This window comes from Bidens hawaiensis, unplaced genomic scaffold (assembly GCF_021521415.1).
Source record: "Bidens hawaiensis isolate Kalapana, Puna unplaced genomic scaffold, B.hawaiensis_p1.1 tig00019361_1, whole genome shotgun sequence".
NCBI lineage: Eukaryota > Viridiplantae > Streptophyta > Magnoliopsida > Asterales > Asteraceae > Bidens > Bidens hawaiensis.
This window is the reverse complement of record NW_027492942.1, coordinates 272,996-290,397: the sequence shown is the minus strand read 5'-3', so window position 1 is coordinate 290,397 and position 17,402 is coordinate 272,996. Positions and strand designations below refer to the sequence as shown.

The 17,402-nt window shown below is 32.5% G+C and overlaps 1 protein-coding gene across 1 annotated transcript; it reads right to left on the bottom strand.

Moving 5' to 3' along the window:
• Positions 1-825: 825 nt before the first annotated feature.
• Positions 826-8,063, bottom strand: LOC143558215 (L-aspartate oxidase 2-a, chloroplastic-like). Its single transcript, XM_077047098.1, has 8 exons — positions 7,942-8,063; positions 6,452-6,797; positions 4,450-4,692; positions 4,325-4,381; positions 4,147-4,227; positions 2,773-2,834; positions 2,274-2,704; positions 826-1,406 (listed from the first exon to the last, which is right to left on the bottom strand). The coding sequence occupies exons 1-8, from the start codon at positions 8,061-8,063 to the stop codon at positions 826-828; spliced, it is 1,923 nt and encodes a 640-aa protein (XP_076903213.1).
• Positions 8,064-17,402: the final 9,339 nt, after the last annotated feature.

The following is a 17,402-nucleotide window of genomic DNA, read 5'->3' as shown; positions in this document are numbered from 1 at the left end:
TTCTCGCAAGATCCACCCCTATATATATATATATATATATATATATATATATATATATATATATATATATATATATATATTATTGTTTAACGTTAGACATCTCATATTATTTACTCAAGTATTGTAATTGGTTCTTAGGACTTAAGTACCTGACGTTTCCAATAAACGTGTGCTTTGAAGTCATTGTGTTCATCATTCATATTTTACTATTCTTAAATTACCACGTGGTTAGTTTCCACCTAACTACATGTATACTTCATATCATATTGAAAGATCCATCTTCGGGACTTACAACGTTGTGCCACCAACAACACCTAGCCGCTGCAATCACCACCATCGTCATCTCCACCATTGTCACAGCCATTGCTGCCACAAGGCCATCTTCACACCACCGTCATCATTGACATTCTTTTGGTTTTGTTAATTTTATTTATTTTTAGGTATGCATCTTTGTCATTTGTATTTCATTCTTGCGGTTTTTTTTTCCTACCAAACATAAAGTAATAATTCATTTCATTCTCATAGATTAACCAAACAAGACAAATGAATATTAATGATCAATTTCATTCACTCATCCATTCCATTCCTTCTCTATTCTATTACCTCTTACCAAAGAGAAAAAAAATTGATAATGATAGTATTTCATTTATAGGAATAGTAAAATCCCTATCTTAAGATGACATGTAACAACTACAAAAAAAAGTGTATAATATCCACCAATGATGGGAATAAATTAATAATATGATGTAAATTGTTAAAAACATATCGATATACCTTTCTTTCTTGTAAATTTCCTTTGCTTTATTATATGATTAAATCCCTTTGCTAACATATTTGTTGTTTGTGAAGTTGTCTTGAACTCCAAGTTCTGCTCATGGCAGAACAAGGTACAATGATCGTTGGCAACCTCAACTGTTCATTAACATGCGGGAAATCAATGTTGTAGTGGAGCCCACGGCTTTCCAGCCTTGTCAGCGCACTGCTCACCACGAGTTTTGCACAACAAAAGAGGTTCCTCATTTCACAAGCTTCCAACCCAACCATCGTCGGTTCCCAACCCTGTTGAAACAAATAAGCTTCCCATTCAAGCTGAAGTTCCTCGATCCTCCGCTCAGCCTCCTTTAGCCTTATGGTGGACCTCACGATTCCAACATACTCCCACATGATAGACTGTAGTTCCTTGCGCACTTGCTTTGTTCTATTGATGATCTTGTCCAGAACGGTGCACTGCAGCTGCGTAGGAACAATGGGTGGGTCCCAACATCGTGAAACACTTTGATCAATGTTGCACCCATTCATGTGATTTATTGATGGCTTCACTGCTCTTTGTGCAAATACTAGTGCTTCTAGCAACGAGTTGCTTGCCAGTCGGTTTGCTCCGTGTAATCCTGTGCACGCAACCTCACCTACGCAGTCATGTAGACAAAGACCAGATGTTCGTTATCGTCCTTTTCAAGGTCAAGGGTTGACTTTCTCTATTTTCTATAATTATTTAACTAAAGCGCTAAATATAGTTGCAAAAACTGTTTTCTTAAATTATGATACGAAAAAAAAAACAAATCAAGCAATTTCCTTTAGACCCATTGCTTTTTTGCATATATATATGTGTATATATATATATATTCATTTCACATGTTTGAATTTGGAGGTCAAGGTAACCAAATCGGAGCATATAATATGATATGGGTTTTTATGTTCAGATACATTTTTACCATCACGAATTATTAAAGTTACTGTGAACGTGCCAATTAGAGAAAAGTCAAAAATACATCAAATATGTATGCAAGACATAAGTAAGAAATTAGTCTGTTTGAGCACAAAAGTCGAGCACACAGGAAGAAAATTTCTTTTTGAGGACAAACTAACCAATTTGCACAACAAAATAGATACGCGTTTTCATGTTCAGATACGTTTTTACCATCAAACGTTATAAAAATTATTATGAACGTGACATTCAGAGAGAAGTCAAAACCATATACACTAAATATAACATAAATTAAATAAATTAGTTTGTTTGACTATAAAAGTCAAAAGCAGAGAAAAATCTCACATTTCAGGTCAGACTAACTAACTCGTTTATTAAAAATTATATGGGCTTTTTAAGTTTGGATATGTTTTTACTATCAAAAGTTATAAAAATTACTACCAGCGCGACATTTAGAGAAAAATTAATGTTAAATATAGCGAACCAGTACACAAAAGCATATAAAGTTAAAAACTAGAAAATTAGTCTGTTCGATCAAAAAAGACAAACACAGAGGAAGAAATCTCACCAGCCACATAAAGTCCACGAACATTAGTCTCACCTTGAAGACCAGTGCGGACCCCACCACACATGTAATGAGCAGCAGGAACCACAGGAATCGGGTCCCGGGTTATATCCAACCCGTACTTTAAACACTCAGCAGCAATATTAGGAAAATGGGAGAGAATTTTGTCTCGGGATTTATGACTAATATCCAAAAGAACATGTTTTTCGTCACGCTTTTTAAGTTGGTCATCTATGCTCCGAGCCACAACGTCTCTTGGTGCCAGCTCAGCACGTTCATCATACATTGGCATGAATCTTTCCATATCAAGATTATATAAAATGCCCCCGTCACCCCTCACGGCTTCCGTGATCAAAAATGCATTTTCCCTCCTTTTTGTTGGTGGGGTCGGGAGGCCTTCGTCTGCTAGTGCGGTTGGATGGAACTGAACAAACCTGGAAGTGAAATAAAGTTTAGAAATGAGTAAAATGTAACTTTTTAAAAATAAATTTAAATATCTTACTCCATGTTTGAAATTACAGCTTGGGCTCGGTGTGCCATGGCTATTCCGTCTCCGGTCGCTACCTATGATAAATTAATCGCGTATGTAAAATAGGTGAAATAATACTATGGTAATGCTACTGTAAATAATGTCAACTAGGATTAGGACCCGCGCTTCGCGATGGGACCGTTAAATCGAACAAAAACATATACGTAAAAAAGTTAAACTATAAACTCGTTGCCGACGCGAAGTCATTCTGTATCAAGTTATGACATCGAAACTAAACAAAAGAAACAAAGCCGTCAATACCAAAATACAACAATTTATATCATATGTAAAACCAAAAAAACCGGCACGTTATGGCTGCGAACCAACACAAATTCGGTTACTATCAGCGGTACCAACACAAATTCGAAAACATAAATTAGTAAGCCGAAAAAAAGTAGTTTAAAGGCAAGGTATCAAACATTGAAACGTGGATATAAAACCATGCGACGATGGGATACTTTTAAATCATGAAAAAATTTTCAGTCATTGTAAAAACAGACTATAAAAAATATGAAAGCAAAGTTTAAAAAAACCATTTAACGGACAAATAAAACATGTAAAGCCGACACTCGCTCAAGTTTAGTGTTTAAAAATATAGTTTGTTAAGTATTTTATTTAGTTTAAACAAAAAATAAAACAAAGAAAATAAAATCCATCAATTTAATTGTGAAATTATGGTTAATGATTTAGTGGTTATAATTAATAAAATATTAAAATAGTGAATAGTAAAATGAATAGTAATTTTGTGAGGGGAGAAAAATCCTCTATTTAATATATATATATATATATATATATATATATATATATATATATATATATATATAATGATCACAAATAATTCATTCATTATTTATAAAAATTTTAGAAAAAAAAAAAACTGTTAAAGGTAGGGTGATTATTATTCATTTTGAAACAAAATAATTCGTATTAACCGAATATCCAAAATATTTTTTAAGAAAATGTCATATATTAATATGATAACTAATTCAACTACTTAAAAAACTTATACCAAATTAACTTATCTTTATATATTACTCATGGATTATAATAAAATTTTAAGAAGATAAAATGAAAAAAAAAAAAGATATCTAAAAAAATATGTTTTAGCTAAAAAAATCAATTTGGTTTATTCGGTTGAAATCAGTTTATTCGGTTAAAACCAACACTGAACCGAAATCATACTTGGTTATTGTTATTCAGTTCGTTTACATGTTTATCTTAGTCGGCTCGCTTCGGTTTTCGGTTATAACCGAATAAACGGAATGATAAACACCCCTACTTACCGGTCAGCCAGAGCCCACCCCTTTTGACCCAATCAACCCGTTTTCCAACACGCCATTTTCCTACCTGTGGATTTGTAGTCGATGGATAGATATGGCCTGCACCCCCCGAAGCAAGCAGAGTAACCTTTGAAATAAATCGCACCACCTATAATTCCCAACGTGCATATACAAATTAACCCATAACAAATAGTTAGCAAATATGATAAAAAAAGAGGGAAATTATACATCCATTTGATAAATACCTTGTGTGTATTTGTATTAATAGTGTCAACACCATGGCAAATCGCTTCATTTCCATCCTGCAACCAAAATAATACAGATATCATACAATAATTTACAATCCATATTATTGTAATAAAGAACCAACCTGAGAAGTCAGCAAGTCAATGGCGAAATGATGTTTAAAAACTGAAATATTTGGATCATTGTCAATGGCATTTAGAAGAGCCCGTTGGATTTCTCGTCCTGTCATATCAGCCGCATGTACAATTCTATGATGAGAATGACCGCCTTCTCGTGCTAAATGTAAGTTTCCATCTTCACCATGATCAAATGATGCACCCATTGCTACTAACTCCCTAATTCTCTCAGGTCCTTCCGTACACACCACCTACATTACACAAATTCTCTCAAGAATCATTAAAAGATTGTACTGTATTATTTCTGTCCTGTTTGGTTCCAAAACCTTGTAAGCATGTCAAAATCATGTGTTCTCATGGTGATGCGCCATTTCTTGATTACTTTTTGCTATCTAGGAATACGTAGACTTATAAGTAACAAAAAAATGTTACAACATCATTTTAAATTACAAAAAATGCCAAATAATCAAGAAAATTGTGTCACCATTAGGAGTGTAAATGAGTCAAGCAGGCTCGTGAGATACTTGAGATCGGCTCCTTAAAAGCTAGAACTAAGCCGAGCTTTAACAAACTCAAGCCTTAAAATAAGCTTGTTTAGTAAACAAGCCTGAGCCCAAGCTTTACTTTTCGAGCTCAAACTGGCTCATGAGCATAAGCAAGCCTATTATTTATACAATTTTTATTTAATGTAATCAGTATATAATATATAAAATTATGATAAAAAAACTAAATAATATATATTATGTCATATATAAAAATATATGAAATAAATATATATTATGTCATATATAAAAATTATAACTAAAATATATGTAAAAAAACAATTAAAAATATATACAAATAAATAAATAAATAAATAATACGCGAGCCGAGCTCGAGCTTGAAACAATGACTCACAATCAGAGCTAGAGCTTTAGAAAATGAACTTGAAATGAGCTAAAGAGCTGAGCCCAAGCTGTCATAAGTCAAAACAAGACGAGCTCAAGCCTAGTCAAGCTCAGCTCAGCTCGTTTACACCCTACATAAGAGGTTCCAGATGACTCAACGTGAGTCGTGACACGAAAATTACTGCATTGTCCCCTTTGGGAAAATTTCGAAAGTACATTGGTAATCTATGTAAAAAACACTAATTTATTAATGGACAAATACCATAAAAATACCAACATACTTTCTATTTTTCTAACAAAAGTCGCTCAATTTTTGTACAATAAAGTACCTCTACTTGTTACTTTAGAACAAAATTGGTTAATTTTTTAAAACAACATAGAAACGGTACATCAAAATTGTTTAAGAAAAACCAACTAAGATAAACAGAAGTTTTTACTGTGATTTCAATTCATCCGATATTAAAAGCTGACTTGGTTGCCATGCGTATTAAATGGCATTTATCCCACCTGTTTCTATTCTCAAGTAAAACCTAAAACTCCCACTATTTAAGGGCTGCATAATATGTATAATTAATTCCTTTCAGAGCTAGCTTTTTGATTATAGGCTGTTATTAGAGCTGACAGCTTGGATCCATTTATTTATAAATTGATCAGTTTATTTAGCCTCTAGAAGATCAAAATAGTGAAATTACAAATATAGCTTAAAAAGAAAATGGTCCAGCGGGTCTAAAGTCACATAAATGTATACTAATACATATAACTTCCTAAATCTTATTATAAAAAAAGTATTACTGAAATAATATATATTTATGTAATCATATTTAGACCAGCTATTTATCAAAAACATTTACACAAAAATATAGGCTGTTAGATGTACTTGGTACTTCATGTTTTGGTTTTTGGTTGTTCAATGAACTGTTTCAAGAATGAATGTTTGTTTTCTTATTAAGATGTTCTACTTTAGTTAAAATTTTGTTTTTTAATGTGCGCTTTTTTTTAATCGGGCGCTTTTTTTGCGCTTTTCTCCTGGGCGCTAGGCAAAGCCTCAACGCTTCCGAGCGCTTATCGCATTTGGTAACTATGATTAATATAACTGATTAAAGTTAGCATTTTGAAAGCTTACTCTAACAATTTCCTCATCGCATAAATAAGCCCCTGCTACAATTGTATCTTGCATGTGACTCTCAACTGAATCAGAAGGGCACAAAACAGCACTAACACCACCTTGTGCGTAATTAGTATTGCTTTCATGAGGTTCGGCTTTGGTTATTATAGCAACAGTGCCATGTTTTGCAACCTCAAGAGCGTATCGAAGACCAGCAACTCCACTACCAATAACAGCGAAATCAAAATATTTGGTGGAGTCGTTTTGTATGCGTGAAGTTATGATTGTTTCATAGGGTGCTCGGGCTTTGGTAATTGAATAATGGTATTTCTTGATTTGTATGGTGTTAGGCATCCCACATGACCTATAAACGAACGATAAGTATATGAAAAGGTCATCATTAAAATTCAAAACAGATTAAAAAGATTTAAGTAAATGTGGTAACCATCCGCAACGAAACATATAAAAAATAAATAGGTAAACAACATTAATCTTCAAAAAGTTAGACAAAACAGTGTAAACCATGTTAATCTTTATACAAATTTAAGCTAAACTTTACATACCACATTGAACTTGTCTCTTTGACTTGTTAGCGCGATAATTATATAAAGAATATTTTTATCGAACCGAACCCTTAAAAACCTATCATTTTTATTGAACTCATATATATATATATATATATATATATATATATATATATGTATGTATATATATACACATATATATATAGAGTGTAAGGATCCTAAGAGAACCCTTTGCAAATTGAGAACTTTAAGAACCATTCTGAACCACTAAAAACCCTCTAAAAAAATATTTAAAAAATTATAAAACAAAAAAAAACAAAATTTTAAAAAAGTAAAAAAACCAAAATTCTTATATTTCATTCCGGTTTCATAAAAAAATTAATTCGTATTATACCTATGCAAATGTGTATAATTTCATTTAATCTCTATTTACGTAATGCACACATATGAATATTATCATTTACCTTAAATTATATATATGTATATAAAAAACATGTGTGTGTATATAGTACGTATTATACATATATGTATAATTTAGCTAAACTGAGAATTTTTTTAATGAAACCGGGATATTAAAATAAGAATTTTGGTTTTTTTACTTTTTTTAGTTTTTAGTTTTTAGTTTTTTTCTGTTTTATGATTTTTTTATTTTTGGGTTTTTTCTGTTCCAAAATGGTTATCATTGTTCTCAATTTCCAAAAACTTATAAACGGTGTAGCCCAAAATGTTTAGATCCAAATGTGTAATAATCAATTAATCATAAATTAACAAAACACTTTATGCCAAAAATCAAAATTCATTATTTTGGGCCTTTTGTGGGCCCAAAGTTTCAAACCCCAATGACCAAAAAAAAAAAAACAAACTGTTTTGAAAAACCAGAAAACCGAATTTCTGGTTTTTGGTTAGCTTCGAGACCAAAACCGACCCATGCACACCCAAAAACAACCATTTCAAGCAAACATGTTGAGAGTTTTGCGCGTGTACCATGGAAGCTTGTGACAGAAATTGTGTGATATCACCGGACGAAACAAACGCCAGCGTTGTCGGAAACCCGTCTCCCGCAATTGTAAGTTAGAATATCCATAGGCAATACTAGTAGTTGTCATGTTAGTATTTCTACTGCTGCAATAAACAGAGAAATTTGATTGATATACAAACTTTGAATAGAAAAAACAATATGCAAATGGTTAGATTTGAACAAAGAAAAGAATGAACCTAACATTGGTTGAAGTTGTAATTGAAAATTATTATTATTATTATTATTATTATTATTATTATTATTATTATATATTTGGGGATTAGGGTTTGGCACGCATATAGAAAGTGAAGAATCGAATTTGGTGGCGTCAAGTTTAATTCGAATTTTGCGTCCACAAGATATAAATATAAATTAAATAACGTGATGAAGAAAAAAGGAACCCAACTTACACTCACATTTTGATGCTTACGTCGAAACCTTTATTTTGAGTAAAGTTTGCCAATTAGCTTAACTCCTTTAGATTTTCAAAGTTAACTCAGGGTATAAGTGTCTTTTTAATTCGCTTATTATTTAATAATTTTAAAATAAAATAACCCTAACACAACCAAAACCTTTTCGATTTGATGAGCCCGCATGAAGATGGTGGAAACGAGTTTGACTTTAGGGACGAGTGGATCCGGCTAGTCAGGTGCTTTCATGGAGATGCCATCAGTCGTTCTTGTCCGGCGACCCAAACTGCTTGAATGGTGAACGTCGCCTGACCAGGAAGCTCCCGGAGTCGGAGTGGGCACGAGGGAGGGAATGGGTGGGTCTGATCTTAATATATTATTCTCTAACCCATAATTCAAATTATAAAATTATTAAGTAAAACAAATAATTACATAACTTATATGAAAAAAAAATGTATTACATCTATGTTTATATCTATATAATGTGTACATAAATTGATTTTATTTATATCACAAAATTATTTTTTAAATGAACTTAATAAAAAAATGCTCGTACAAAAACGTATTTGAGAATATTTCTTTCTATTGAAAAATTCATTCTTGGTGCCATATATGTATAATTGAAAGACTTTTTGTTATGAACCAATTTCAGAAATAAAGCTTGTCATACGATAGTAGTTCTAACCATTCAGTCTAAGAACATTAAATTGTAACAATGGATGTTCTTCAAGAGCTATGTTTTTCTGATCTACATCATGAAAAATATTTTGATAAGTTTCAGAGGATTTATCGACTTTGTCATAATGACAACATAAAAATAACATGTTAACCTATCCAATTTTATGAATATTTTGTTTCATTTTAGCATAGTTTTCCATGACATGCTTCTCATACAAGGTTCTGATCACCATTGAAGGAAAAATTAATGTTGACATAAATATTTCAAAATTGATAAAAGTTAGAAGCATTAATAGGCATGGAGGTGGTATGTTGAAAATGTCCGCAGTCTTTTCTTACATTTTAATAGTTGAGGGAAAAATATTCAGTTTGCCAAATCCCTAACCTTTTGATTATTTTAAAAAATGCCCTTAAAAATAAATTTTAAACCCGAATCATGTTTAAAATTCCAACTTTCATACTTTTGACATTTCAAAGTCAACACTTTGAACCCATAACAAATTTGACGATAAATCAATTTTGCATTCTCAAACTTTTAAAAATACTCAAAATTTTTATTTTTGACCCATAACAAATTTTAGCCTAAATGTAGTTAATTTGTACCAAATAATCTATTTGCCAACGTATTGACCCATAATATTAAATTTAAGTTCCATAAAAAACCAATAACAATTTTCATTTGAGAAAACATGATTTATTGTTGATTTTTGAAATTCACCCAAGTATTTTGAAATATGTAGTAAAATAGTATGTTAATATTTATATTTATAAAAATATATAGATGTTATATAAATATAGTGTAAAGGGAAAGTGAATAATTATTGATTTGTTACATATATTAAGGTAAATTAGTTTTGAAGGGAAAAAATGTGAGAATTAATAAGACATGATAAGTGTCTACGTTTATTTTACTTTGTTAGAATAGATAGATATATTCTATAATAATTTATTTATAATAATAATAATAAGAAATACTTATCTGTTTAACATTATAAAACAATAACAAAATAATAAAAAGACACTTATACCCTGAGTTAACGTTGAAAATCTAACGGAGTTAGTGATTTGGACGTAATTGGCAAGAAACGGAAAACCTCAGTGGCTCAGTTGTAAAAAATAAATTTTTTGGACTAAAGTCACATAATTGATTAAACCTCAGGGACGATTTTAGTACTTTACTCCTTTATTTTTTTAACGGCCATCAGATAGCAAAAGTTTAAATAGTGGATTTTGAATCTGAAATTCAGATACATTAAAGAAATAGAAAAAACTTTAAATCAAAGGGATGACGCTGAATTGCCATAGGCATTCATTCCGGTACACGACAAGTTGGAAACGTGACTAGCAAAATTCATACGATACAAAACATAGACCGGTCTCGAAACCAATTGCCCATTTTGTGCACACCCTTCAAGCAAGCCATACAATTGCCCTTGTTTAAAACTAGAATTAATGCCGTGCTTCAAACATACAAATTATTATTTTTTAAGTAAAACATTACTTATTGTTTACTTGTCTCACATGAATGAAGAAATGAAAGTAGAGGTTATCTACTCTATAAATGTAACTCAAACCCTTACAAAAACTAATAAATTGTATAACTTAAATACTTAGTAAAAGGCTAAGTAAATTTTTATTTTAACCTACTGACAACAACAAATTATATGTTTGGTTCTTATGACAAATAAGTTGTAATGTCGTGCTAAAACAAAAACCGAAAAATCGAAACTGAACGGTTTCAAAAAGTCCAAAAACTAAAGTTTTGGTTTTGAACTTTTAGGTTTGATTTTAGCGTAAAATTGCACCGAACCGCACCATACACCCCTACTTATTAGTTTTTTTTTTTTTCAAAACCCCTTTACAATCAATCAATCATGCCCAGTAAAACCTCACCGACAGTAAAGCTATAAGTAGGGTATGGGGAGGGTGGGATGTAAGCACACCGTACCTCTATCCAAAGGAATAAAGAGGTGGCTTCCAGAGACACCCTCGGCTCTAAGTACATGTGTATGAAGCAAAATAAAGGAAATCAAAGTTTAACAGTTATATAAAAACTACTACTAATTATAATAATATTAATAATAAGATCACAGTTTAACAGCAATATAAAAGCTAATAATAATTATAATAATAATAATAATAATAGTATATGTAAGGGAAATACCATTATGGTATGTGACCTAAATAAGTTAAGTCTAAGCCCTAAGGTGTTCCATTCTCTCTAAAATTCCTTAACTTTAATTATACTTCTCCACGAATTCCTATCCTCAACCATGTCCTCTGAGAGGTTTAGGTCTATCAAATCATGACTAATCCTCTCATCCCAAGTCAATTTCCGTCGTCCTCTACCCCTCCTCCCCTCTATAGTAATGTTTTCTACGGATCTAACATGATTCGTCGTCTGTCTTCTCTTTACATGTCCAAACCATCTCAATCTTCACTCTCTTATCTTGTCTGCTATGTTCGCCACCCCTAATGAGTAGGGGTATACATATACATCAAACGGAAAAGTAGGTATACATATACATCAATGAATGAAGAAACGGAAAAGTAGGTATACATATACATCAAATGGCTTGCTCCAGTTCTCTTTACATGTTCAAAACCCCTTTAATAAGTAGGTATACATATACATCAAATGGAAAAGTAATAATACCCTAAACACATCAAGTAATTTAGCATGCTGCCAATAAAATTATAATATTTTAAAATCATAATATAATAAAATTACAAACCATCTCAATCTCCACTCTCTTATTTTGTCTGTTATGTTCGCCACCCCTAATGAGTAGGGGTATACATATACATAAAATGGAAAAGTAGGTATACATATACATCAATGAATGAAGAAATGGAAAAGTAGGTATACATATACATCAAATGGCTTGCTCCACTTCTCTTTACATGTTCAAAACCCCTTTAATGAGTAGGTATACATATACATCAAAATGGAAAAGTAATAATACCCTAAACACATCAAGTAATTTAGCATGCTGCCAATAAAAATATAATATTTTAAAATCATAATATAATAAAAGGAAGCTATACAATATTTTTAAAACTACTCTAAAAATTGCAAAAAATCATAATAATATATAAGAGATCATAGTCATGACATAATATAATCACAAAGAAACAAGCATGATATAGAGTAGAGGGTTAGGTGGAAGGATGTTCTGGTAAATTACTAAAAATGAAAAGGACAATAGTATGTGGTGGAATTAATGGCATGACTATAATGTTTGTCAAGCCAATTGATTATTTGGTACTTCGGTTTGTGTCAGTGTCTATGTCTACCTGCTTCCCCTTTGGCTTCCATTTTCTTTACGATTATATATTAACTTCTACCCGACACGTTACATCAGAACAGCTAACAAAACTCAAGCGTTAAAACACGTGTGTTGGTAAAAACCGAGCGTTACGACAATGAGTCGACGCGAATTCGTTCTGTATTGGTACGTTCGCTAGAGTATAGACATTGTTGGTAAAGTTTGATCGTTAAGCCCAAAAAATTAATTCGTTAAATTAACATATATAAAAAAACAAAATATTTAAAATGTTGATTATTTGGTCGGTAAACCCAGGCAGTGTAAAATATAAGTGTTGTCGGTCTTAGGCATTGTAGCAGTAGTTCGACACGAATTCGATCGGTTTTGATTACGCTAGTTACGAAAATGGAGCTAAAAGCTTAAAGAAAAAAAATATAAATATGAAGGTGGGTCAATGGCTAATTTGGGGAGGGCGATAAACTTACGCGTTGGTAAAACCCGAGCATTATTAGTCACCTGCGTTGAGGCGGCGAGTCTACTCAAAATTTGGTCGATTTCCGTCAGCTTCGTTATGGTACCGAAAATAAAACAAAAAAAATGACATTTGGTCAGTTTCCCTTACGTTCGTTATGATGTCACACCCCGCCAAGGCGGAAACACGGGCACGTGACGTCATGCATACCGTAAGCATATGATTGCCAACATAAATATATTAGGATACCAATAGTTTTAAAAGTGTTTACAAACCATAATTTGTTTTTAAGCAAAAGTCGTTAACATCAAAATGGTATCCTAATTGTACAATGAGGTCCCGTCTTCATGATTCCTTACGTGCGTTGTTAATTCCCTGAAAAACATACGTTTTAAAATGTCAACACAATGGTTGGTGAGTTCACAGGTTTTGAGATTCGATATGAAATCACGTTATTCATAAATCATTTAATCAGTTCGCAAACAAGTATACGATAATCTGCTGAAACAAATACGATGATCCTCCGTAGACTAGCTACATCTACGAATTAATATGACGAACCCTGAGCCTATAACTAAACAACGACTTATATCCGTTTGCCCTGTTCAAATCTCACAGATGGAATATACGCACCCTATTTCGATGCAATATCGGAGGTTAGAGCGACTAACCTAAAATAGGGGGAAATGTCAATGTCAATAGTACTATCCGTATATTCCCGTGGCTAACTCAGCTAGCTAATGGTTATAGTATGCAAGCAAGGGACTTTTAGCACTACATAGTTCAACTCATGTTCGCATAAGGATTGGTGTTTTGTTTCTAATTATCGTATATAAAAGCAGCTGTGTATGTTTTCCACCCCGATATTATAAAACAATAAAATAGTACAAAGGATCGTGAAACTCACCTCATGAGTTCAGTGTTTGGTTCACTAGCAATTTCCGTTTAGATCCGAGGTCTGCTACTTTCACAGGTCCTAAACGCGTAAGGTCAGTTAGTTTTCATTATCGACTCGCAAGTCGGTTTATGCTAGTGGCTTTCACCCAACTGTTAGTTTCGTTAATTCGTTTGTGCCGGTTGCTTTCACCAACCGGTCATTTCATTGTTTTTGTCGGTTGCTTTCACCAACTGATCGTTTCGTTTAAGGTGTCGGTTGCTTTCACCAACCGATCGTTTCGTTTACTGTATCGGTTGCTTTCACCAACCGATCTACTGTGTCGGTTGCTTTCACCAACCGATCTACTGTGTCGGTTGCTTTCACCCAACCGATCGTTCTGTTTGTTTCGTAAATAGCGTTTCACATGCTAGTTTTGGGACCCGTTGTGATAAGTTTTTATATTTCTTTTTGAAAATAAGTATTTATATACTTATTTAAATAGTAAGAATGTAGTTCTTATTAATGTCAATTTCATTTAGACATAACCGACTCACTTGGTCGAGTAATAAATAAATATGAAAATTATATTTATATCTAGGTGATATTTTGTTAATGCGACTAACACTTATAGTAAAACATAATATTTTCATAATCTCGTTTAAATTCTACAAACTGACCTTATGTACCGTTTCTACAGTTTAACTCACAAATATGATTATTTTTACGTTTAACATATATATATATATATATATATATCCAATATATATATATATATATGTAAACAAAATTATCGTTTTGACACAAAATGTCTTTATTAAAAAGTAATATTCTATTATTTGTCATTTTCAAACATAAAATTTATAGTTTTATTCAAAATCATATTTAAGCTTTATAAAGCTACTATATAAACGAATTCTCAACACAAAAATGTATGTTACTTAAAATTATAAAAATACTTTTATTATTATTTTCTTTTTTTATAATAAAACCGTATGCACACTTTTGATCGTATTTTCATAATATAAACCTTTTAAACTCTGTATTTTTTTTTGTCAAGATTTATATTAAGTTTTTCCCAACAAATTCCATACTTCCTACGAATATTATTAATCTATATATATTTCCACCAAATTGAGTCTTAGACTAAAATCACATTTTTACTTGTTCATCTTTATAAAAACTCCATTTATAAAAACCTTTTATTCTTATTTTTCCATGAAAAAATAATAGCATGCATATGTATATGTATATATATATGCATAAATTATCATTTTAACCATGTTATGTATGTACACACTACTTTTAATCAAGATTCGCACGCACACATTTTTATGGAGTTTTAAGAAAGTTCATCTTCGTAAACCAATTTACGGACATTTATTCTTCTAACAAATTTTGCACTTGTATTAGCCATAATCATGTATAATCATCCATATTCTTCTCCTTCTTCTTTTTTTTTTTTTTTTCGTTAGTTACTCTTCCCTTCAAATATTTAGCCAAAGTAAATGTTTAACATGTTTATTGTTAACTACACTTTAATGCATTATGCACTTTTATAACACATTAATGTGTAGGTTGATTTTTTGGTGTATAGCTTATCATAAACCTTTATATAACATAACACCAGGTTTTGGAAATGTGTTGCTCACGTAGTTTAGGATTAAGGTTTAGACGGAGATTAGAGGATCTTGAGCTTGTTTCCCACATAAAGTTCGTATAACCCTCAGAAGAGATCTCCAACACCAACCTTTTCTTGAACACAAGGACATACATATGTTAGTCTAGGATGTATATGTGTTCGTGTACAAAACGAAGAGAGGGAGATTATGTGAGTGTGTATGTATACCTACAGAGATTAAGAGAGAGAGAGAGAGAGAGAGGGTGACGATTGATGACGGTGCTCCCGGGGTGGTAGTTCGTGATGGCCGCTGAGGGTGGAGGTGCTTGTTGGTGGTAACGGGTTGACGATGACATATTGCGGTGGCGTTACGGTGTAATGGAGATGGAGCGAGAGAGAGAGAGTTTGGTGGTTGGTGGTGTCTCGTGGTGGTATACGGTTGTAGCCATGGAGAGGAGGGTGGTGGAGATGGTTGGTTAATGATGGCGGAGGTGATCATAGTTAGTGATGCGCACTTGCCATGAGGAATATATAGGATGGTGGTTGTTGGAGGTGGCGGAGGTGGGTGTTGTTGGTGCGGTGGTGAGTGGCTTTTAAGGTGGTGAAGGTGGCTGGCTGTGGTTACTAGAGAGAGATCGATGAAGTATATATTGATGTTGTGTTTTAGAACTTGAAATTAATATGGATTGAATATAAGAAACAAAAGGGTGTGGCCTCTCCTGCTAAAAATCTTGTGTGTACAGAACATTTAGAGTGGAAATCAGGTAAGGAGGTGGGTTGGTTGAGGATCTATTCTTTCAAGTATCGGAAAGGACAAGAAGTTGATTTTTGTTAAGTGGTGAAGCACAGGTCAATTATTTGACTAGCTTTTAAAGATATTTGTACAATTATTGTTAGATAAATTCAACTTTAAACAAATTAAAGGTATGATAAATGATTAGGTAATATGGACACCATACATTAATCGTAACCTTAAACATTCGTATGTTCACGTACCGGTAATATAACGAAATATAGGATTTTTAAAGATATCTAATAAATGATTATAGGTTGTTTCGTATTTGTTGTCGATATTTTATATATTTTTATAATCTATAATTCAAGCCTCCTCCATATATATATATTCGAGTCATTCTAAAAAAAATTTTATCATTAACGTCCATATCCATTGAACAAGTTTTGTCAGTTCAAGTAATTTAAATAAATATAAATTACTTGTATGCAATGTATCGTGTGCTAGACTCGTAGTGATTAAACTTTGAAAAATTTAATAATGTAGGAATTAACGTTAAGAAATCATGATTAAGCATTATACGAAAAATGACCTTTTTAGCGGGGTGTCACATATGATAACTGAACTAAACAAGACACACACAAAAGTCATCGACTAATACGGTGCCGCCAAGTGACGCAATAGGGTACTTGCGGCACCAAAGTCCTAATTTATATATAGTAGTAATTAGGAAGTGTCAGATTTTTTTCACAACCCTAAGACCAGAGCCGGCTCTAGGAGTTCACTCCATAGGGATCAATATTTTACACCGATGTATCTTACTCTCTCGACCATGTCATCATAAGAAATGCAATGCAAAATCTTTCCGAAGTGTTATAAAGAGGGAAGGCGCGCTACAACTAACATAACAGCCTCTTCCTTGCCCCCCCCAAGAATCCAAGGGTGACCTTTGGATGTTGTCGTGAAACTTTAGTTACGAAGGTTATCGGGGTCTAGGTTTATGGATGGATTCAGTAATCGAAAGTCCCTCCAACTCAATCAATATCAACAACATGTCGTGACCGGTTAGGCTTGGTTGATTTTGTCAGAAAAGAAAGTAGGTTTCGGGGGTTCATTGATTAGTACACCCCCGTTGCTGGTAAGGTCGGGACCGTGGTCGTAAGTCTCCGGTTTGCCGTGCCCTAGTTGAGAAAAAAATAATATATATTCCCCATAAGCCTTAACATACTAAATAATGTAAACATATTTTTTATATGCTGATTATAGTTATAACGACAAGCATAGCAATTAGCAAAATCATGGTATTAGAATGAGTTTATGACATACTGAATAAGCTTAGTTAACTGAGGATATGTGAAGCTCTCATAACA

Bases quoted from the DNA above. Each gene is read 5' to 3' on its own strand.
- LOC143558215 (XM_077047098.1), bottom strand. From the start codon at position 8,063: ATGACAACTACTAGTATTGCCTATGGATATTCTAACTTACAATTGCGG. The intron at 6,798-7,941 runs GTACACGCGCAA...GTTCGTTTATAG, and splicing joins TTCTGTCACAAGCTTCCATG to GTCATGTGGGATGCCTAACA. The intron at 4,382-4,449 runs GTTGGTTCTTTA...TTTTGGTTGCAG, and splicing joins TTGACTTGCTGACTTCTCAG to GATGGAAATGAAGCGATTTG.